This window comes from Protopterus annectens, chromosome 8.part0 (genome assembly GCF_019279795.1).
Source record: "Protopterus annectens isolate FY-2018-M chromosome 8.part0, PAN1.0, whole genome shotgun sequence".
Taxonomy (NCBI): Eukaryota; Metazoa; Chordata; order Ceratodontiformes; family Protopteridae; genus Protopterus; species Protopterus annectens.
This window is the reverse complement of record NC_056741.1, coordinates 791,974,586-791,998,277: the sequence shown is the minus strand read 5'-3', so window position 1 is coordinate 791,998,277 and position 23,692 is coordinate 791,974,586. Positions and strand designations below refer to the sequence as shown.

The window sequence follows — 23,692 nt, the reverse complement described above, 5'->3', positions numbered from 1 at the left end:
GGGTAGAGCATAAAACAAATCATCCATCTTCTCCAAAATACCATCACTAGAAAACCTCCATTCAATTTCGTTTTGTTCTTTTCAATCACTGTTACAAGTTCAACTTCAATGGATTCAAAAAACTGGATTACAGTCTCATATATCTAAAGCTAGTCTCTAAATTGTTTGCCACTGTGTTAGTAGCTCTGGAAATGTTTCTCCATACATAGGCATATGTCAATAAAGTCAATAAGGGGATCAATGGGTGGTACCACCATGGATGATGTTGGTCTGGAACCAAAGGCTTCCCAAGAACACTGACTCATTATGTGAAGTGTCTTGGGATGACCAAAGCCCTCTCTGCTTCATTAAAGTGACATTCAGAGAAGGAGCGAGGGGAACCCTCCCCCTTGCAGCAAGTCAGTGTCTTCCATGACTGACTCTACAGAAGAGTCCAAGTATTTCCATTTGCATTGTCCTCTTTCTGCGAAACCCTTCTGGGAAGCAATAGAAGGTTCTGAATCAGAAGGGGGAAATGACAAAGCAGATCTCCTTGGAAGCCAACAAGATGAGCAGACAGGAAGCAAACCCTCTGCTGGGGCTTGGATGGAGCCGTACTTGGCTGCAGACACCCTACTGGAGCTTGCCAAAACCCTTTCAAAAGTCTTACAGGCCGAAGCTGTCACCAACACAAAAGATACTAGGATCTGAGGAAGGGGGGGACAGTCAGCACTGAGGCCAATCTCAGATCTGAGCTATCTAGGGCCAAAGCCCCAAGAGGGAGGGATGGCTCTGAGAATCTCGATGTTGACTCACCTCCCCACCCCCAAAGAGCTCTGTGCCAAAGCTTCGGCTCTGTGTCTTTTTAATCCAATGGCATCTGTGCTGAGTGACAGATAGGGAAGCACTCAGTGAAGTTGTCAGCAGGGTCCGGTACCGAAAAAGTGCTCCATTTCCAGTCGGATCCAGAAACACCAAACCCAATGGATGGAGCGATACAAATTCAAGAAATATTGGGGGGGTTTACAATGGCCAGTACGTGATACATTCTCATGAGATGACACTAGGATAACCCGAAGTTGTAATTCCGTTCTGAAAACCTTATTCATCATCCTATAGACATCCAGCTCTGTGATACTTTAAGAAAAATGACTGGATGACACCAGTTATGGTGGTCTGGACTATTTCCTTTCCTGAAGGATACAGGAGTGCACTCTGTGACTCACTGGTCCCAGTGAGTATCTAGCACTTATTGAAGGAGATCAAACCAGAGGACTTGTTAGATCCAAACTTCAAGCAGATTTTGGGTCAGGCCCAAGCAAAGCTGTTGGCTCCAGGGAGTGCTTGCAGGCAGTTTTGACTGGAGATTTACTCTCTTTCTCCCACTTATCCTTACCCTTGTTTGCCTCTTTCTTTTTCTTGCCCTTTATCTTTAGATTTAGGCCAGTCTTGTTTGAAAAGGGAAGCAGAAGAGATTAAAGGAGTAGCCCCTGTCTGTGCTGGAAGGAGGCCCTTAAGAACTAGCTTGTCCTTTCTCAACTGAAGGGTCCTGGCACTAAAGGCGGCATAGAAGTGGCAGTCCGCATCCAAATGTGCAGCACTCGAGTAATGCGCACACTTAAGAGTGTAGATCCTGGGGTGACAGTTTATACCCACACACTGAACACCTTTTGAATCTGGAGGATTCAAGACATTACCTAAATTCTCCTGGTAGAAACCTTTGTGGGGGTTAGAACTGTACCAAGTGTCTGGTTAGATACATGCCAAAGGGGCACTGTATTCAAAGACGTGTCTGATAAGGGCCTAGTACACTAGTACTATAACTTCGTTGGACCTGGATGCCATACCCTTATCTATAAGTTGGGTGATACAGAAGGATTTTCTTATTATCTTAGCTACATATTGGTCAAAGGCCAGACTGCTGTCGGCATATGTTCCCAGATACCTTATTAGTGGATCAACTCTTAGGGCTGTTTAATCACTGGAGTAATTAACTTGTGCTGACAGTTTCCCAAAGGACAATATAATGGATTTTTTGGCATCGAGTTTTAGGCCATAGTTTTGGCACCAGTTATTTGTCTGCATTAAGCCACCTCCAAGATGCTGGTGTCTTATCTATAGTAACCCCCAATTTACAGTCTTCTGCGAACTTGGTGAGCCAGAGGTCTTAAACATTAGCCTTGACTTCCAAGAAGTAGATGCAAAACAGCAGCAGGCCTAACATGGAACCCTACAGTACACCACTGATGACTGTTCTCTTGGTGAAGGTGGCCTCACCGATCCTGACTTCTTGGGTCCTGTCTGTGAGCCAGACAGCCAAAAATCCAGTGAGTTATCCAGATTAATATTGCAGTACTGAGTTTTGAGACTTCCTGCCTTGAAGAAACACGTGGCCAGCCTGAATACCACAGCCTTTCAATATCCACCAGTCAAGGGATGTTCTTGGTCATTAGACGTCAAGGGTACAAGCCACCTTCGGGTCTTTCTTGCCAAAGGTCTTATGGGCCCCCAATGGTCCTTAGGTGGAGCATGACCTGCCAAACTATCTCTACTGAAAGAAAAAACCCTACGTTAAAGACAAAGGGGAGGAATGGGAGTGAAAGAGGGAAACCCACTCCAATACTAGGGTAGAGAAAAAAACAGGAAATAGGAAGGGAGGCAAAGTGTATTGCAACAATGGTCTACTAGACCATCTACAATTATGGTAAGTCACTTGCGCAACTGTAACATGCTCATCATAGTCAATACTGCAGTACTGTGCCTTGGGAAGATTCTCAAAGCTTCTTATTGGACAGGATAGAAAGAACTTCTGTCCTGCAACAACATACTATGCCGAATGGCAGAGGCAAACCCTGCCTTAGAAATGGTTCCAAGATTGAAGTGCTTAGTGAAGGTGTGTCCAGACGAACAGGTGATTCCTTCCAATATGTGGGAGCTCCATTCAGGAAACCAGTGGTCATGGCTTTTGCTACAGTGTAGTGGGGTCTACCTCTGCCAGGGAGCTGCCTACCATGTTTTAAGTAACAAAAGGAGAAGCAGTTCACAATCCATTTGGAGAAAGTTTTGCTTGCCTACTGGTTTTCCTTGTTTACTGTCTACAGAGGCTACTAAAAAGCTTGTCAGATCGGTCTGGAAAATGTGTTCTGTGGAAGCAGAATCTTAGTCATATGTGGAGGTCCAGAAAATGGAGTATTCTTTCTCACTTGGTTTGAGGGTTTGGGAAGAACACAGGCAGTAGGATAGCCTGATTCAAAGAAATATCCAATACCACCTTGGGCATGAAAGAGGTGTTGGTTCGCAGAGTAACTTTGTCCTTATGAAACACTAATAATGGCTCTTTGCACATCAGAAATTGTAGCTCAGAGATGCGCCTAGCCAAGGTTAGTGATAGCAGAGAGGTCTTCCAAGTGAGTAGTTTGACAGAGGTTAAGCCACTGTTTCGAGGGGCAAAAAGAAGTTATGTACCTACCTTAACGTTCCATGCGAGTTATCAATCTCGGCTTCATTCTGTACTGATGGGTTTGGAACCAATCCTCGGTTCCTAAACAATGAACCAAACATGGCTTTAAAAAAAAGACCCCCACCAAATTTTTAAAGGCCAACCTCCCAATTTTTTTGGCCCCCTCCTTTTTCCTTTTCCCCGTTTTGATCCCTTTTTCCAACAAACTAAACCCCGCAACTCTTTCAATCTTCTTCAAACTTCCTCCCTGGTTTTCCCCAAAAATTCCCCCCCCTTTTTTTTTTTTTTTGACCTCTCTAAAGCTTTTGATATGGTCAACCACTCTTCCCTTATTAACATCCTTAAATCCCTCTCATTTGATAACCTGGCTATTAAATGGTTTACGTCTTATCTAAGCAACAGGCATCAAGCCGTTCTTTGGGACAATCACATCTCTTCTCTACTGCCTGTTTCTTTTGGAGTCCCACAGGGCTCTATTCTCGGTCCACTGCTCTTCTCCCTTTACATAAATGATCTCAACACTATCATCCCACAAGCTACCTGCATCCAATATGCTGACGACTCCACGATTATTTGCTCAGCAACTACCTCCGCAGAGCTACTCACTAACTCAAACCACTTTCAACACTGTAGAAACTTGGTTCACTAGACGGCACCTCCTCCTCAATGCTAAAAAAACAAAACTTCTCCTTTTCACTCCTACCACTCGAGGCTCCCCATTAAACTTCAACATTTCATCAAATGACACCACTGTTATCTCTCCTGACACATCAACTAAACTGCTAGGAATAACCATCGATAACAATCTCACTTTCGATCAACACATCAATAACATCATCAAAACTGTTAATAAAAAAATTGGATCATTATACCGTATCAAACCATTTCTCACACCGTCTACCAGAGCTACTATTGCCCACTCCCATCTTATTTCTACCCTCTTTTATGCCTCACCTATCTTCACTAACCTTAAGAAGGCCAACCTAAATAAACTAGCAACTTGTTACAATAGCATTGCTCGCTTTGCCACCAGTAACCCTTTCAGAACATATCACTGTCAAAACCTAAAACTCCTAGGCTGGCTGGAGCTACAAAACTGTCTTTTGATCTCCCAACTTACCACTGCTCACAAGATACTGTACCAACCTTATAATACCCCTACACTTTCTCAACTTTTAATCCCTTACAATAATCTTACCTCCCTTCGATCTTCATCTAAACTCATGACCCAATCTGTAAAGTCCCATAACTTAGCTGGTGACTCTCTGTTCACTAATACTGTAGGAAGGATATGGAATCAACTACCCACTGATATCACTCTAATCCCCTCCTTACCACTCTTCAAACAAAAAATCAAACTGTACTTCCAAAATCACTGGCTCTGCTCCTGCAGGACACCTGACTAATCTTCTTCCCCCCTCCCACTAGTATTTTTACACTATACTTATTTTACTTTACTTATTCCTTCTTCCTATTGCCCTGTTACTCTCCTCCTATGCTACTACCCTCTCCTCCTTTTTCTCTCCCCTCTCCTCTTTTCCATCACATTACCCTTTTCCTCACTACACTATTGCCTCTGTCTCTCTTCTTCCTTTGTATTTAGTCTGTAATTCCCTTCTTATCTCCCTTTCTACTTTTATCTCTCTAACGGATTATCAAATATATGTTCCTAATCTTGATGTTTTGTAATTGTTTCTACTGAATAATTATATTTTGAGTGTGTTCCTTAGGAATTTTTTGTTTTTTGTGTTACTAAACATATATTCTTTTTATACTGAATTTATTTTAAAAATTTGTCTCCTTGTAATTTTGTATCTGTGGAGCTTTTCTCCCCGGGCCTCTACTGAAAATGGACATATATCCAGCTAGACTAGCCCGGTTAACAAATGTAAAATAAAAATAAAATAAAATAAAATAGATCCAAACTTCAAGCAGATTTTGGGTCAGGCCCAAGCAAAGCTGTTGGCTCCAGGGAGTGCTTGCAGGCAGTTTTGACTGGAGATTTACTCTCTTTCTCCCACTTATCCTTACCCTCATTTGCCTCTTTCTTTTTCTTGCCCCTTATCTTTAGATTTAGGCCAGTCTTGTTTGAAAAGGGAAGCAGAAGAGATTAAAGGAGTAGCCCCTGTCTGTGCTGGAAGGAGGCCCTTAAGAACTAGCTTGTCCTTTCTCAACTGAAGGGCCCTGGCACTAAAGTCGGCATAAAAGTGGCAGTCTGCATCCAAATGTGCAGCACTCGAGTAATGCGCACACCTAAGAGTGTAGATCCTGGGGTGACAGTTTATACCCACACACAGAACACTTTTTGAATCTGGAGGATTCAAGACATTACCTAAATTCTCCTGGTAGAAACCTTTGTGGGGGTTAGAACTGTTCCAAGTGTCTGGTTAGATACAAGCCAAAGACATGTCTAATAAGGGCCTAGTACTATAACTTCATTGGACCTGGATGCCATACCCTTATCTATAAGTTGGGTGATACAGATGGATTTTCTTATTATCTTAGCTACATATTGGTCAAAGGCCAGACTGCTGTCGACATATGTTCCCAGATACCTTATTAGTGGATCAACTCTTAGGGCTGTTTTATCACTGGAGTAATTAACTTGTGCTGACAGTTTCCCAAAGGACAATATAACTGATTTTTTGGCATCGAGTTTTAGGCCATAGTTTTGGCACCAGTTATTTGTCTGCATTAAGCCACCTCCAAGATGCTGGTGTCTTATCTATAGTAACCCCCAATTTACAGTCTTCTGCGAACCTGGTGAGCCAGAGGCCTTAAACATTAGCCTTGACTTCCAAGAAGTAGATGCAAAACAGCAGCAGGCCTAGCATGGAACCCTACAGTACACCACTGATGACTGTTCTCTTGGTGAAGGTGGCCTCACCGATCCTGACTTCTTGGGTCCTGTCTGTGAGCCAGACAGCCAAAAATCTAGTGAGTTATCCAGATTAATATTGCAGTACTGAGTTTTGAGACTTCCTGCCTTGAAGAAACACGTGACCAGCCTGAATACCACAGCCTTTCAATATCCACCAGTCAAGGGATGTTCTTGGTCATTAGATGTCAAGGGTACAAGCCACCTTTGGGTCTTTCTTGCCAAAGGTCTTATGGGCCCCCAATGGTCCTTAGGTGGAGCATGACCTGCCAAACTATCTCTACTGAAAGAAAAAACCCTACGTTAAAGACAAAGGGGAGGAATGGGAGTGAAAGAGGGAAACCCACTCCAATACTAGGGTAGAGAAAAAAAACAGGAAATAGGAAGGGAGGCAAAGTGTATTGTAACAATGGTCTACTAGACCATCTACAATTATGGTAAGTCACTTGCGCAACTGTAACTGGGAGGCATTATTGAATCCCCAAATGATGTGGATACTCTACAAAAGGGCCTTACAGAAACAGATGCTTGGTGCCAGAGCCATGGGCTCAAGCTCAATGCCAAGAAATGTATTGTTATCCCCTTTGGGGAAAAAACATGTATCCATGAATTACCATATAGGTGGCAGTACACTAAACACAGAAAGTGTGATAAGAGACTTAGGGACACAGGTGGACAGTGGTCTCACCTTTGATAACCACATCGCCACAACAGTCAGAAAATCCTTCTATGTGGCACACTCATCACGAAGGGCTTTTCATCCAGAAAAAAGGAGGTCATTGTCCCACTGTACTCATCCCTCATTAGACCCATTATAGAATACAACGCCCCATTTGGTATGTACCTCTCAAGACATCTGCAACAACTGGAAAGGCCTCAGAAATACCTCACTAAAAGAATCACAGGCCTAAAGCAGATGCCCTACACTGACCGCCTTAAAAAACTCCAGCTATACTCTGTACATGTCGTCTACTCAGGCGATCTCTGCTTAACATACAAGGCCATGTCAAACCCAGAGCTGTTGGACATGCTACACTTAAAGAAATCCCAATCCCTCAGAGCTACACGCTCCAGGGATCTAAACCTTGTCATCACAATAAACAAAACATGCTGGAGGGATAGGTTCCTGACCCAGAGACTCCCCAGACTCTGGAATAGATTGCCCATACATGTCAAGCAGAGTGCCTCTTTGGACCTCTTCAAGAGGAACCTTGACGATTGGATGGGAGAAAGGAAATTCACCCCAGGGATCACGTCAGTCGCCCTGCTAGACATGGGTCCAGGAAAGTAAATAATGTGGGAAGAAATAGCCAGGGAATTGTTATGGCTAGGCTTGTATAGGCCCTAGGGCTGACAGCATAGTACCAACCTATGAACATGCTCATCATAGTCAATACTGCAGTACTGTGCCTTGGGAAGATTCTCAAAGCGTCTTATTGGACAGGATAGAAAGAACTTCTGTCCTGCAACAACATACTATGCACAATGGCAGAGGCAAACCCTGCCTTAGAAATGGTTCCAAGATTGAAGTGCTTAGTGAAGGTGTGTCCAGACGAACAGGTGATTCCTTCCAATATGGCGTATGTGGGAGCTCCATTCAGGAAACCAGTGGTCATGGCTTTTGCTACAGTGTAGTGGGGTCTACCTCTGCCAGGGAGCTGCCTACCATGTTTTAAGTAACAAAAGGAGAAGCAGTTCACAATCCATTTGGAGAAAGTTTTGCTTGCCTACTGGTTTTCCTTGATTACTGTCTACAAAGGCTACTAAAAAGCTTGTCAGATCGGTCTGGAAAATGTGTTCTGTGGAAGCAGAATCTTAGTCATATGTGGAGGTCCAGAAAATGGAGTATTCTTTCTCACTTGGTTTGAGGGTTTGGGAAGAACACAGGCAGTAGGATAGCCTGATTCAAAGAAATATCCAATAACACCTTGGGCATGAAAGAGGTGTTGGTTCTCAGAGTAACTTTGTCCTTATGAAACACTAATAATGGCTCTTTGTACATCAGAAATTGTAGCTCAGAGATGCGCCTAGCCAAGGTTAGTGATTGCAGGGAGGACTTCCAAGTGAGTAGTTTGACAGAGGTTAAGCCACTGTTTCGAAAGGGGGGGGGGCAAAAAAAGAAGTTATGTACCTACCTTAATGTTCCATGCGAGTTATCAATCGCGGCTTCATTCTGTACTGATGGGTTTGGAACCAATCCTCGGTTCCGACTCGGCCGTTTACTAAAGCTCAAGGTCTTCATCCAGCTTGTGGCTTATTCCCTATCCCATGATGCTCTAGTACCTTCCTCAGTTTTTGTTTGCTTGTATACTAATGCTCTCATGTAACTCCCTATTATTTACAAGATTAGAAGAGGGTCAAAGCACAACAGATGCCAATCAGTAACCTCTTGATCCTCTAGAAGCCATGGCTGGGGGGTAGGAGGGAGGGACGCAAGAATGAAGGCGAGATGGACAACTCATATGGAACGTTATGGTAAGTACATAACTTCTTCATGTGAAGTTGTCCTATCTCGGTTTCATTCAGTACTGATGCAACAGTGTCCCTAGCACCATCTTTCATGAGTGGCTCACGGGAATATATTCTTCAGGAAAGTGGACTCAAAGGAAACCCTGTCCCTGGAGGCCAAATCTACATTGTAATGCATGATAAAGGTATGAGGTCTCACCCATGTGGCTGCTGCACAAATGATATCTATTGGCAATTTTGAGTGAAAAGCAGAAAAGGAAGAGACAGCCCTAATAGACTGCAATTTTATTTTTTGTGGCAGCTATTTACTGGTTGATAAGTGAAAGAAATGCACTCTGACAACTACCTTGATAGACTAGTTTTTGCTACAGGCACACCTTTTTGCAGTCTGAAAAGGATACAAATAGTTGATCCGTCTTTCTGAAATCTTTTGTTCTGTGTAAAAAGAAATGCAACTGTCTATGAACATCAAGTTGGTGAAGCATATATTCTGCCTTATTGCCATACTTGGGGGGAAAAGACTGGTAAGTCTATGGACTGATTCAAGTTGGATTCTGAACATTTTGGTAAAAAGGACAGGTTTGTTTGGAGTGACACTATCATTGTGGAATAACATATATGGGGGTTTGATAGAGAATGCTTGCAACTCCGAAACTCTTCTAGCTGAGGTGACAGCTACTAGGAAAATAGTTTTCCACGTTAAGAATTTTAAGTCATATGATGATGCTGTTTCAAAAGGGGGAAGAATTATCCTGGATAGTACAAAATTCAGATTCCATGGTGGTTGGGGGCTTAATGGGTAGTCTCAAAAGATTAGTAACTCTTAGAAAACCCTTAGAAAGTCTGTGGGACATAATATTTGGTCTTTCATTGCCAAAATGAATATTTGAGATTGCTGCTAATTGTACTCGAATAGTAGCTGTAGCTGCTCCCTCATTAAAATGTTTCATCAAGAACTCTAGGATGGAAGATATAGATGCTGAATAAGGATCAATATGATTCTCTAATGCCCAGATTGAAAATCTTTTCAATTTGCTGAGATATAATCTTGTAGATGTCTTGTGAGAAGAAATAAGGATATGTTGAGCTGCAGATGAAAGGTTTTCAAGCCTGGCTATATTTGGAATTGGAGCAGCCAAGCTGTCAAACTTGAGGGTTTGAAGGGATGGATGGAGAGCCCCTGATGAATGGATCAGATCTGGCACTGGGTCCAGAATCCAAGGCTCTACCTGGAGATGAGGCCGTAGGAAGGGGAACCAAATTTGGCGAGGCCAGTAAGAAGCTAATAGAATTAAAGTCTTTCCCAAAGCACTGGCATTCTGAAGAACTTTGGGTATCAATGGAAAAGGGGGGAAAGCGTAGAGTAGACCCAGGAGCCAGTAGTGTAAAAGTGCATCCCTTGGGGGTTCTCCCAGGGGGGAGGGGGTTAGGGCAAAGTAGCTGCTGTATTTTGTGTTCATGGATATGGCAAAAAGATAGCAAGGCTGGCCCCATTTTTGGAAAATCATTTCCATTACTTCTCGTGAGGGATTATAATTGCCCTGCTGAGTTTGTCTACTATCACGTTGGATTTCCTCGGGATGTGCACTGCTATCAGAAAGCGTTGGGAGGAAGTTGACCACTGCCATACTCTCAGGGTCTCTTGACAAAGGGGGTAAGATCTGGTTCCTCCTTGTTTGTTTATATACCAAACCACTGGCATGTTGTCTGTTTGGATTGCAATTGTTCCTAATGGAAGAGAGTCTTGGAATGCCTGCAACACCAGAAGCACCGCTCTCATCTCTAGGACACTGATATGCAAATGGACCTTGTGATCCTGCCATGTGCCTTGGGCTGTCCTTTCCAGATAATGCCCCCACCGTATCTGGGAGGTATCTGTGGTCACTATGGCTAGTGGGGATGGGAGAATGAAGGGTCGACCTAAGGGCACTTGATCTGAATGCAGACACCACCGTAGGTCTCTCCTGCAAGATTCTGTTAGCATTATCTGATGCGACATTGAGAGTTCCTGCATGGGCCATTGGGTGAATAGGAGCCACTGTAAGAGTCTCATGTGCATGCGAGCTAGGGGAATTACACGGACTACTGGTGCTGCCTTTGTGCCTAGTACTTTGAGAATTGTCTTTGCTTGAATCTTTGTTTTTGAGAGGCGGTCTAGAACCTGTGATCGGAGAGTGTGAATCCTGTCTGGTGGAAGTTTTACCATCATTGTAGTAGTATATAAATCTGCACCTATAAAAACGTGATGTTGAGAAGGCAATAAGGCATATTTTTCATAGTTTTGTGTAATCCCTAAATGAGCACAGAGATTAAAGGTGGTGTTTGTTGCTTGCATAAGTAGATGCTTGGTGGTGGCAGTTAGGAGCCGTCATCTAGATATGGAAACACTCAGAATCCTGAATGTCTCAGGTGAGCCATAACCACTGCCATGCATTTGGTGAACACTCTGGGAGCTGTAGTGAGACCAAAGGGCAGAGCTCGGAATTGGTAGTGACTGGCTCCCAGCCGAAAGCGCAGGTGACTTCTGGATGGCCTGTTCATTTTTATGTGGTAGTACGCATCCCAGAGGTCTATATAGCACATCCAATTGTCTTTTCCCAGAAAAGGGAATATCAACTGCAGTGTAACCATCCAGAACTTTGCCTTTTTTACAGATTCGTTTAGTCTGCTGAGATCCAATATGGGTCTCCAGTCCCCTGTCTTTTTTGGTACAAAAAGAACCTTGAGTAAGTCCTGGATCCTCTCTGGACTGCAAGGACTGGTTGAATGTCTCTTTTTCTAGCAACATTTGTATTTCCATGGTTGCTTGTTTCCTGTGACTGGGTGGAACATCCGGAATCCTTTTCATTAGGGGGACTGGCATGGAAACGTATATAGAGTAACCTCTGGATATAATACTTTGCACCCACTTGTCTTTTTTTATTTTTAGTCAGGCATCTGGATACAAGGAAAAGTGAAACCCCAGCGCTGAAAAGGCTTACCAAAGAAAGATTCTTTGACGCCCTGGGTTTTGCGGACCCCCTTTGCCATATGGCCAGCTTCTTCCATTACCTCCTCCTCTGCCCCTGGAGGAAGGTTCGCCATGTGTGTCCTGAAAGGCTGTCTGGGATTTTCGAAACCACATTTTCTCCCTTTTAACCCTTGGCATAGGGTCTAGAAGGTGTGGAAAAACCGACCAATGGCAGAGTCTTTCCTTCCTGTTCACACTGGTTAGAGTTTCTTTGAATTTGGGCCCAAACAGGGATGGGCCATTGAAGGGGGTGTTAATAAAGGGTGACTTGAAAAGTTCCGCAAAGTTGCACAAGTGCATCCAGGAATGTCTCCTAAGGGAAATTCCTGACCCCTTTGACCTACTCACTCCATCGGCTGCGTCTCATGGATGAGTTCACTACTGAATTAAGGGTGGAGAGTTGGGAGGACACTATCTGGTACCTCTGCAGCTCCTGAACCCTACAAAGCATCTCCAAGCTCCTTCAGGAGATCCCTCTGTAGCCTAGTGAAATGGGTATGATAATTCAGGGTCCTGAATGTAAAGATCACTGAAGAAAACATGCGCTTTTCATGTCTGTCCATCGTGCGCAAATCTTTGTTCGGGGGATGGACAGACGTGGACATCTCAGACAATTCCTTTTTGGTGGCTGCCACCACCACCACAGCATCTATGGGGGCACCTTTCGTCAGAAAAGTTTTGGCTTCTTGGAAAGTGATAAATTTAGCCTCCTAGGGACAGGTTCCACTGTGTCTGGAGACTCCCAAGCCTTCCGATAAACTAATTCCATGAGTTCATCAAGGAAAAGACACCCAAGTGGCAGAAGGGCGAGACCCAAATGCCTTCAAGTAAACAGACTCCTCGTAAAAAGGGGTGATGGGCTTCCAGATGCCTATCTGTTTAACAATCTCTAAAATGTTTGCAAAAATGACATCTTCAGATAGCGACCGTGGGGACCCTTCTGAATCATCGAGGTCTGTGTCAGACATGACAGACTCCTAAGGGGAGTCCAAATGCTTCCTCCTGCATGACCTCTTTTGAAAAACCTCTTCAGAAGGGCATTCTGGAGAGGTTTTGGAAGAGAAGAGTTTGCCTGTAGGGGCATCCTGGGGCTCTGGGTCTCTTCGCTTGTGTGGAGTCAGTAATGCAGAGACGGACATCTGTGCCTATGGCGGAGAAATGGCTGGACCTGAAAGTGTGGCTGTCTGTAGGGGACACTGCTCTCCTCATAGCTTCAAAAGCTCCTGCCCATGATCCAAGGAAACCCCCAGGATTTGAAGAACAAAAAGGTTCCCTCTGAAGCAGAGGTAGGGGCCGAACTCACCCACGGTGAAGCCCCGAGTGGTAAGATCAGATCCGAAGAAAACTTGGCCCGACTCCCCTCCCTGGACCCGACCAGAGAATGTCAGCTCCTAGACCCCTCAGACGGCACCAAAGTAGTCGGAGCACGTCCCTGCTCCGATGGTTCCACCACTATCAGTTCCATACATTCCGGCTTCGAAACCACAACTCGCGGAGGAGGCAATGATGTTGTCGGGATATGTGTAGTCAGTTACAAAGCCTTCTGGGCTGGTTCTGACAAAAGTTTTGCCAACGCCAGTGTCCTCAAGAGTCTCTGCATCACACGATCCACACCATAGTAAGAGAGGCTTCTACAGGATCGAGAAGAGGGAGCTGGGGATCCAGTGGTTTGTAGAAAGGGGATCTTAAAGTGTGAGATACCGGCTCCTCACTTGAAAAACCAACAGCTCCGAAACTTGTGGAGCCGAAGTAGATGGTGTCTCAGATCCCACAGATTTTGACGTAACCGGAGATGTTTTTGCTGTCTTTTTTAATGGCTCCGACAGGTCTGAAGTAGAAGATGACGACCTTTTGGTACTGTCCAATTTTTGAGTTTCCTTAGGAGTGCTTTGATCCTGTTCCAAAGCCTCTTGAAAAGAAGATTTCACTAGTCCTCTCAAGATTAATTTGTTCTTCATTTCCTGAAGAACTCTGGAGCTAAAGGAGTGGCAACTAGCACATGACTCCTGTAAGTGAACTGCCCCCAGGCAGCAGAAACATTCTGTATGGCCATCAGTGACAGACATCTTTTGATTACATTTAGGGCATTTCTTAAAACCTGACCTCACCTCTTTAGCTTGTTTAGACATCTTCAAGAACTAAAAGTCAGACAACAAGGAGGAAAGAAAAAGGGCACTCAGAGTAAAACGGGCTCAAAAATCCTCTAAGTTAAAAAAGCTTGTTTAAGCAGAAAAGACAGTTTTATGTAACTTTCCACAACAATAACACCACACCTCTACTATAAAGAAAAGGGTTGAATAAAGTTAGCACACAAGACAAGAACAGCCCTCTACATAAAACGGAAAAAACAGTTCTCTAATCTAAGAATGAAGAATCACACTAAAATAACACACCTCTAAGGATTAATATGATAAGTAATATTAACAGACTGCCTGACTCACTAACGAAGCAGTCGCACAAACACACACACTATAAACAGCTTAATCTTGCACTATCAAGAGGAAAGTCGTGTATATATAGAGATAGATAGATACATGGATAGCAAAAATCCTTACTTCTTACAGAAAAGTTCTAATACTAAGCTACATTAGAAGAAAAACAGGATAGGGTAAGTATTTAGGCCCAAACAAAATGCGGCCAATAAAACTGAAACACACACTTTAATATAAACGGAATGTTGTTAATATGAACGCGCTGGAAAGATAAGCTCTTAGAGGACTAAATACAACAATGTTTTCGTCCAAAAAGTTAGGAAATATACTCTAAATATACTCAAAATACTTTTCTACTTAGCCAGAGCTGGAAGAATGACCCAATCTGTTTCAGTGATAAACGAGATCTGAGGAAGGCACTAGAGCATCATGGGACAGAGAATAAGCCAAGAGCTGGTTGAAGACCTTGAGCTTTAGTAAATGGCCGAGTCGGAACCTAGGACTGGTTCAGAATCCATCGGTACAGGATGAAGGCGAGATAGAACAACTTCACATCAAATGTTTCCAGCACACCATTTAGTTCCCAGGAGGGTGCTGGTTCCTGTCCGTGTGTTACAAGGTGTAGCTCCCCATCAGGAATTGTTTAATATGGGCGTGAGCATAAATTAGAGGGGACATGAGAAAACATGAGGAAATAGCAGAAGCATAAACTTTAACACTAGAGTAGGACAGTACTTGTTTGTACAGGAAATGTATTTTAGGACCTGCTGCATAGGTGCTTGAGCAGATGTAATACTGTTGGGTTTGCACTAGCAACATTTTCCACTTAGTCAGATATGACTTTCCTAGTTTCTGGTTTTCTAGCCTCTTTCAAGACAGGCAGGACATCCTGAGAAAGACTGTCCAGCTGGAATCAGTTGGATGACACATCCTTTGTTCTACGTTAGTAAGATCATGAGGTTTGGTAGTGGTAAGGTTCTCCCTTTGCTGAGCCAGGAGAAGAGAAAAAAACAGTGATGCCTGGACTATTCGGGAGCTACTATTAGAATAATTTTCACCCTGTTTGATTCCACCTTTTATAATACTCTGGGGATGAGGGATATTAGTGGAATGGCATAGAGAAAGAAAGAGGCCTGCCCATATAAAGGTGTCCACTCTCCACTTCCCTCTTTGAGGGGTCCTTGGGTAGAATTTGCTGAGTTGTTGGCTTTCTGGGAAAACAAAAATATTCATTTCTGGGACATCCAGTTTGTGTGTCAGGCCTAGGAAAACCACCCTTTTCAACATCTATTCATCGTGGTCCAGGAGAGTTCTGCTGATCGGGTCTATCAGACTGTCCCCATCCTGGTATGTATGAGGTTTTGGGAATGACATACAGTTTCTGTGGCAACGAGTCAAAGTTCATAAGCTAGTCTGCATAGGGGGGTAGGAATGAGGTTCCCCCTGCTTGTTTATATCATCTCCTTGAAACTGATGTGCTGATTTGCCTATCACAAGTCCCCTAACCCCAAAATTGTCTGAGGTGATACCAAGAGTGTCTATTGTTAGGGTCTACACTGTTTCTAGGAGTCTGAAGGAGCCTCTGGGCTGTTTTTGACACACTCCTCCCATCACAGGATTCCCTTAAGCACCAAAGGAGAGAGATACTTGACTCTAGGAGGACTGCTGGTACTGTGACCAACATTTCTTTAGGAACCACAGTAGTTTTCTCATGTGTAGTTTCACTAATGAAATTATTACAATGTAAGAAGCCATGTAACCCAGGAATCCTAGAAATTACCTTTCAGTAATGCTTTCTTTGCTGCATAACTCCTGAGAAAGTGTGAAAGAAAGGAGATCTTGTCCTCTGGGAAGAATGTCTTTTGATGAACTGAGTTTATGACTGCCCCCAGGAAGGTAGTAGTTCTGGTTGTGGGGAATAACTGTGACTTCTGTACAGTGAGGGTCAGACCAACCTTCTAAAACAATCTTTGTGATTTGCATGTCTGTCAGAAGTTCTGGGTGTGTTCTGTTGCCTGAATCAAGCAATCGTCTAAGTAAGGGCATTTCGCAAACACCATAAGTGCAGTAAATAAGCCAAACAATAAATCACATAATTGGTAGTATAATTTCCCTGTCTGAAAGTGTGAATCTCCAGTGTTCCTGTAAAATATGAACAGGAAGGTAGGTGCCCAAATTCCAGAGTCACTGTCAATGTCCTTGGGAAGACAACAGGTAGCAGTCTCTGTAGAGTCAACATCTTTAATTTTGGTACTACCAGACACATTTTTAATTTGGAAAGATCTAGGATGGGTCTCCAGGTAACTTCCTTTATTGGAACAATCTAGGATGGGTCTCCAGGTAACTTCCTTTCTTGGGACTATGATGAAAAGTGCTGCCCTCTCCTGGAGGCACTTTTTCAAAGATCCTTGAAGTAACAGGTCCTGTAGGAGGGGAGGATTCAATTTTCTTTACTGCACTGGAGTGGGAGAGATGCCTAGAAAGGGTAGTTTTCTCAAAAAGGGAGTGAGCAACTTTTCTTTATGATCTGCAGGACCCATTTGTCTTGAATTCTTTACAATAAGTATAGGAGGAGAAAAACCCTCCTCTTAGGTTAAGAGGAGGTGAAGGGTTACGTTGGGATTTACAGGGGGAGGAGAGGGGAGGGTCGAGGTTCTTTAATCCCCCAGGACTGGAAGAGATCTTGGTGTTCTGCTACTTTTGGAGCCCTCTTTCTTTTTCCAGCAAGGGTTCCATGCACAGGTTTCTTTTGCAGGATGGGTTGCCTGAACTTCATGAAATCCATGAAGTCCTGCACCAGCATGACCAAGTCTTGTGGAGAGAACTGGGTGCCAGAAGCAAGTGATGCTAACAGTACTAGCTGAAGCAAACCTGTCTGCCTCTTAACTCATTCACTCCAATGGAGCTCAGGACGTTTGAACTACAACTTCCAATGGATGGAGCCTAAGCCTTTTGACAGATCAAATTATGTCCTCACATTTCAAGCAAATGGTCATATCTCTGGAGCCACAGGGATTATGAAAGAAGCATAAATGACAAACTCTTCAGCACAAACTATTTTTATAGTGGTAATATTCTTTTGGTTCTAGGTCTTAAACCAGATTTTATAAGTCGCAGTAAACATGGTAACTATTACATTTATAATATTTTGTAAACAACTTATAATATCTCAGCAACCATTCAAGTTACACACATACTGTCAAGCAGCATTTTATTCATCTAGCCGAGAGTTTTCATATGAGGCTAAGGAGTTATGCATGTGTTACCTGGTTGTTAGGATAGTTAGAAAAATGTGAAAATTATAGCTATATAAATTAATAGCATAAAAACAAGTTAATATCTATTTACCTGCACCAGACAAAGGTCAAATATTAATTCAGTTGAGTTTGCTATTTTGTAAGCTTTTAGATGAAATATTTTCAAACTTTGTACATAGCACAGTTTAGAAATTATTGAGGCAAATATGAACAAGCAATATTTGACGCATAGAGATGTCAGTAAGAGTTAACTGCAGATGCACCTGGAGGTGTCACTCGGATGTTATGAGCTGTGTCTTAGAAAAATGGGCTTAGAGGAAAAGCAAGGATTCAGGTCACGGTAAGTGGCTACAACCTCAAGGCAGTTCCTAGGTAATTCTTCCTTTACAATCAACAAGGGGATACTGCCTCACCCTTAGTCACCAGAACCCTACCAATGGAAATCGTGTCCGGTTCAGCAGCTTCAGATTCAACATAGTCTAATGCAGGTATGTAATGAGCAGGACTGAGTCTTGATGCCAGTGGACTTAGGCCTAACAGTTAGACAAGGGGGGCTGCAAAGATGCCTCACCTGCTAAGGCAATCTCAAGACCTGCAGGGGAGTCTATCACAAAAATGTCTTTGACCTCTGATATACTTCTCCTTTGGCAGTTACTTCTTTCGCTTTTTAAGGTTAACAGCCTGGGAACTAGTGGACACCATGGTGTGAAGGCTCAGCTCTTTCTGAATCTAAGTGCTGCTGAAGGGATTCATCCGTATGCTTATTAGTCTTACTATTAAACCTAGCACAGAATGGGTAGTTAGGTATGCCATGCTGAAGCCCTAAGCAAGAGAGACAATATGAGTAAAAGTCTTTGTGAGGGATTTGCTTGCCACACCTTTTTGAACATAAAATACAATAAGCTAAAAGGATAATTAAGGTCCCCAATAAGGTACTTAACTGTGATTCTCTGGTGGTTCAAGCTGATTGACTATGCTGATGAACCATGTCTTGTGCACTGGACTACACGTCAAGGAAGAAATGAAGATGGTGCTGGTTGACATACCTTAGTGCCTTAGATGTCCTGACGGCCAGCTGAATTTGTCCTTAGGCAGGGGGATGGTGAAAGACTGGCATTTGGGCTGACCACAAGCTACTGTATGGCAGGATGTCCCAAGACCAAGTACTGCAACACTGACTACGAAAAATATCAATTCGTCTTATTCTCAGTTTCTAGAATTACTACAGTGCTGTTATGCAAAGTTCTACATTTTACTTGCTTTTGTTTCTTCTCCAAAACATCCATACAAACCTGTGTGTGTAATCAATTTAATGATGGAACTCAGACTTCTAAAGCAATCCAGTTTATAAAAATGCATTTTGTATATCACTGCATTTAAAAACTGATACCTTAAAAGTGTTATTAATATGTAAATGTATCTTTACATTGTAAAAGCTATGCATGGAAACCTTGTTTTGTACAGTTGTGTACACACAGTTGCTTGCATGACTTTGAAAAGCTGCCTGAGGAGCTATGTCACTTGTAGAACTGGGTAATGCCCTTATGTTGTCTTCACTGCACACTTCAGCCGAACTCTTACAAGGCACGCAGACAGGATGTCTCAATGTATGATGGCCTTATTGTGATGGGCTCTCATCCAGATGGAATGAACAGGGATCAGTTTATGTTGACTGGTTAGATAGTTGGCAGATGTAGTGGAGCCAAAAAATCTTAAGAAATATACTGATCCGTTTGGTAAAACAATAAGCACAACACAAAATCCAAACGGTTCTATCCACCAGATAACACAGTTCAACAAAATAAATCCAACCGGTTAAAAACAAAGATGGTTTAATCCAAATAAAGACAAATTGTTGTTCATCAGAACAGTTAAATGAAATGCTTTGCATACATTTATATTAGCATGGCATTAAAAATTTTATTTTTATTTTTATTTTTATTTTTATTTTTATTTTTTTTTTTTTTTTTTTTTATTTTTTTATTTTTTTTATTTTTATTGAGAAGGTTAGTATACTAAAAATATGCACTACCACTTTAAATAAGTTTTTTAATGCCATGCTTTTTGGCGCTTTTTTTAATATAAATGTATGCAAAGCATTTCATTTAACTGTTCTGATGAAACCCGCTGTGTGTAGCGGGTGAAAGCGCTCAACAATTTGTCTTTATTTGGATTAAACCATCTTTGTTTTTAACCGGTTGGATTTATTTTGTTGAACTGTGTTATCTGGTGGATAGAACCGTTTGAAAAAATCTTAAGAGACAGCCTTAGTCCACCACACCCCAGGAGGAAGACTTAAGGGGGAACTCCCTTTCTTCAGGCTGGATGGACCCCAAAGATAAACCCATCAGGATGTGTGAAAGTGACATGAACATCTCGAGAGCTAAATTCGAAATTTTCCTCCAGATATTGGGATTTAACCTTAAACCTTCTGAAAAACTGCTGTAAAACAGCAGCAGTATACTATAAAAATTTCCAGTTTTGAACCATATCATGATGTCAAGGATTGGTATTAGGTGCATTTTCACATACCTGTACCATATTATTTTCATTATGCAGCTAACAGAATGGAAAACAGCCACTACAATTAATGGGAGTGGTGACAAGAGTCTCACTTAAAATACATCTCGGCTAAATTTACACGGGGAAAGAAGGCTGAAAAATTATAAGCACCAACCACTAATCCGTTTCAAGAAGGAAACATTTTTTTTGTCCACTCATTCTACAATGCATCTGTGTTACCTTTCTAGCACAGCTCAAAAACACTTTCCGAATACTCATCTTTACCTGTCTAGCCTGCTTCTCCTGGTCCCGTAACCACTGCAGATAAGACTCCCGAGCTACTTGTTCCTCTATTGCCTCATTTGTAGCTTCCCAGTCTGTGGCTCTTTTCTTGTCTTCCAACATTTGCTGTTCAATCCAAGACTCTTCAGAAGTTTTAATGGCACTCTTCATTAATGACTGATCTGCATGCTGAAATAAAAAAATGAAACAATGGTTGACAAGCCATCTAATATTAAAAAAGGAAACCATGCGCTGTACTAATTACTTTTCTGATGTACTTCTATTCCACATGCTGACAGTAGGTGCCAACTGCAAAAGTTACTGACATACTTGAAAGGCTAATGTCATGGCACATCATAATTGCTAGCTAAGAGAAGGCCTTAAGACTGCTGCCTTGTAATGGTCTCTGTTGAGTTCTTGTGAAAGCTCAATGACATGAAAAGGATACAGACATGCCAAGGGCCATTCTACAGGAAACCTACTAAAAAAGATAAAAAGTATAGAATATAGATGATTACTCACTGTGACAGATCTTCAGAACAAGCTGTTTTCCAGAATCAGCTCTCAAAGATAAAACAACAAATGCGATTACCATAAAGATAGATCTATACAAGCAGACCCGGCCTCATCGAAAGCAGTACTAAAGCCATATGCCTTTAGTCAGCTGATTATGTGAAACTTTCCCAGGCAACTATCCACTACACTTTTACCCACAACTAGCTTCCTCTCCAGTTTTAGTGTGTCAAGGTAGAGCAAAAGCAAACAGAATAACAAGATGCTTCCAGCCTATGTCAACAATGATGCAAGGGGAAGGAGGTTGGACTTGTTCATCCAGATCCACTGTTAAGCTAAGTACATGGCTTTCACATCAAGGATGAGGAGGTTCATTATCTTCAACAGTAGGGTGGAGTTCCAAGCACATCCTCCTGGGTGGTCACCTTCACAGGAACATAATTCCTATACGTGATCCTAAATAAAGGAAAAGATTTAAACCATACAGTCAAATCTGTGGTACCTTGTGAAAGTACTTAGTGAAGCCCATATAGCTACTGCACAACCATCGAAGGAAGCATTTTTGAAATATGCCTAAGAGGTAGCTACTGCCCTTGTTGAGTGAGCTCTAGGCACAGAATGTAAGGGTTTACTTTGGTTCTCATAGCAGAATTCAACGCAGTCAACCAAACATCTGGATAAAGTAATTTTACAAGCTTTGAAACCCAATGTTTAACTAGAAAAGGATACAGACAACTGAATGCCAGTCATAAAAGATTTGGTTCTGTCCACAAAAATATTTTAAGCTATGGCCTATGTCAGAACCACAAAGGGATAAAATTTTGACTATAGCATAAGTGCCCAAGGAAACGGAGTTTGATTACCAACCTGGGCTACACACAGCACAGGCAAGGATGAGTGAGGGAGCTTGCTGGGCCAAGATCGCACTGGAGAATACATGGGCTTAGAGAGAAACAGAATGGAGCTCTGGCATGTGAGATGGCTGTGAATTTGCTGCTCTAAGGGTCCAAGGCAGAAACATCTTCAGGTCACTCTTCATTGTCTTCCTCTGCTGAACAACATTCCTCAGTAAGCTGGGAGAGTCAACGTGGCTAGGGACACCTGACCAGCTACCACACATAAGAAGGCCCCTGGTCCCACGTCTCATGTCTCAAGTGAGATTCCTCACTCCCTAGGTATTACAAGAGAGTACCATAAGGTTGATTCCCCAAGTGTCCACCTGGTGCTTTGGTCACATTAGGGATAGCCTGGTGGAAGCATGGGAAAGACCAGTATTGTAAGGGAGAACTGTAGGCTAATGGGGGGGGGGGGGTGAAACATGAGTTGTCTAATGGCATCTTACCCTGTAACACATTTGCCTTCATTAGACTAAGGGCATGTTGACAGACTAAGGCATAAATGAGGGTTTAGTTCACTATGACACCATAAACTTGTGGAAATTTATTTAACTTTTTCTCTGCCAAATACTCCTCACAATCAAGCTTTCCTCCTGCTGCTCAGCTGGTGCTTCTCTACTTCATTTTCACTCGTGAACTCGGACATTTTGACAGAACAAAAGCTTTCAGAAACTGATCAATTTCTTTTTTATGAAAATGAAAACTTTAGAGTGCTTTCTGTAAATGTGAATAAGAACAGGGAATTTGAAGTGATGTAATACATGTGATGCAGATGTAATTACATTAGAAGACAAGATTTTTAACAAATGAAAAAAGATTACAGAAAAACTGTTGGGAAGAAAGACTGGGATTTGGGAAATAAGAGGTGCTCTGGAATAGCTGTATTCTGTAGAAATATAATAATGATATTAGATGTACCTTTAGCAAAAATAGGACTATTAACCATTGTAGATTTAAAATGGAAAGAACGAGTATACAAAAATATAACATTATATGCTTGTATTAATTGTAAAGAAAGGAAAAGGTTATTTCATCAGACTTTTGACTATGTAATAATTTAAGAGGCAAGTGCAAAAAGAAAGGAAATTGTATAAGAAAAATCTTAGAAATTAAAAGATGTGGCAAAGTTTAAACTTTGGGACAAAAATTCACGGACTTACAAAAGGAGTATGTACAGAACTGAAACAAATTATAGTATGAGAAGGTTTAGTTATAGGAGAAGGGGAGTTAGATGAAACAAGATTTTCTGATCCTGCGATATGGCTAGAGATAAAGAAAAACAAGGAATACATAAAAATAGGCAAATGAATAAAAAGGATAAATGAGAAAGCATGGAATGAAGGAAAAAATTAGTAATACAGTTATGTAAAGATCATATTACTATGAGAACATTTTATAATTCTGAATTGTAGATATTTAAGGAAAATGTGATTTTTTTTTTTTTTTTTTTTTTTACAGAGTCAATATGTGAAAAAAGTAGAGAAAGAAAAATATAAGGACATATAACGATGACTGGAAGGTTTAGAACATAATGATAGAAAGTACTTTGACAAAAAAAAAGTTTATATGAAAAAAATAAAGAAAAATATGAGTATTGTTATGTAAGTAAATATACTTTTAAAAGGAAAATAAGTTATTTAAGCAGATTAGAAAAGGAAGATAGTGTAATGAGAGAAATAAAAAATGAAAAAGGAGAAATAGAAATAACTCAAGAAAGGATTATGAATAATGTAGTACAGTATGTACAAGAAGTGTTTAAGGAAAAAAGAAGGTAGTGAAAAAACATGGAAAGTAAAAACGTTAACAGAAAAAGAGAATAAAGATTTGGAAAAGGAGATTTCATTAACTGAGCTACACAAAGTATTACGACAAGTAAATACAGATTCAGCTGCAGGACCAGATGGAATAGGGTATGACATGTATAAAAATTTAACGGACTGGCAAAAAAAATAAAGACTTTGAATAAATGCTAAATGACGGTTTTATGCATAAAGAATTTAGTAGTAGAATACCT

General features: G+C 41.8%; 1 protein-coding gene across 4 annotated transcripts in view; it reads right to left on the bottom strand.

The window, feature by feature from the left end:
* The window catches only part of OTUD5 (OTU deubiquitinase 5), a 1,783,333-nt gene that overhangs the window by 226,979 nt on the left and 1,532,662 nt on the right, over positions 1-23,692 (bottom strand). For all 4 annotated transcript variants that reach the window (XM_044080259.1, XM_044080261.1, XM_044080260.1 and 1 more), the window contains exon 6: positions 20,273-20,458. In XM_044080259.1, coding sequence (XP_043936194.1) covers positions 20,273-20,458 — 186 coding nt within the window. The remainder of the gene's footprint in view (positions 1-20,272; positions 20,459-23,692) is intronic.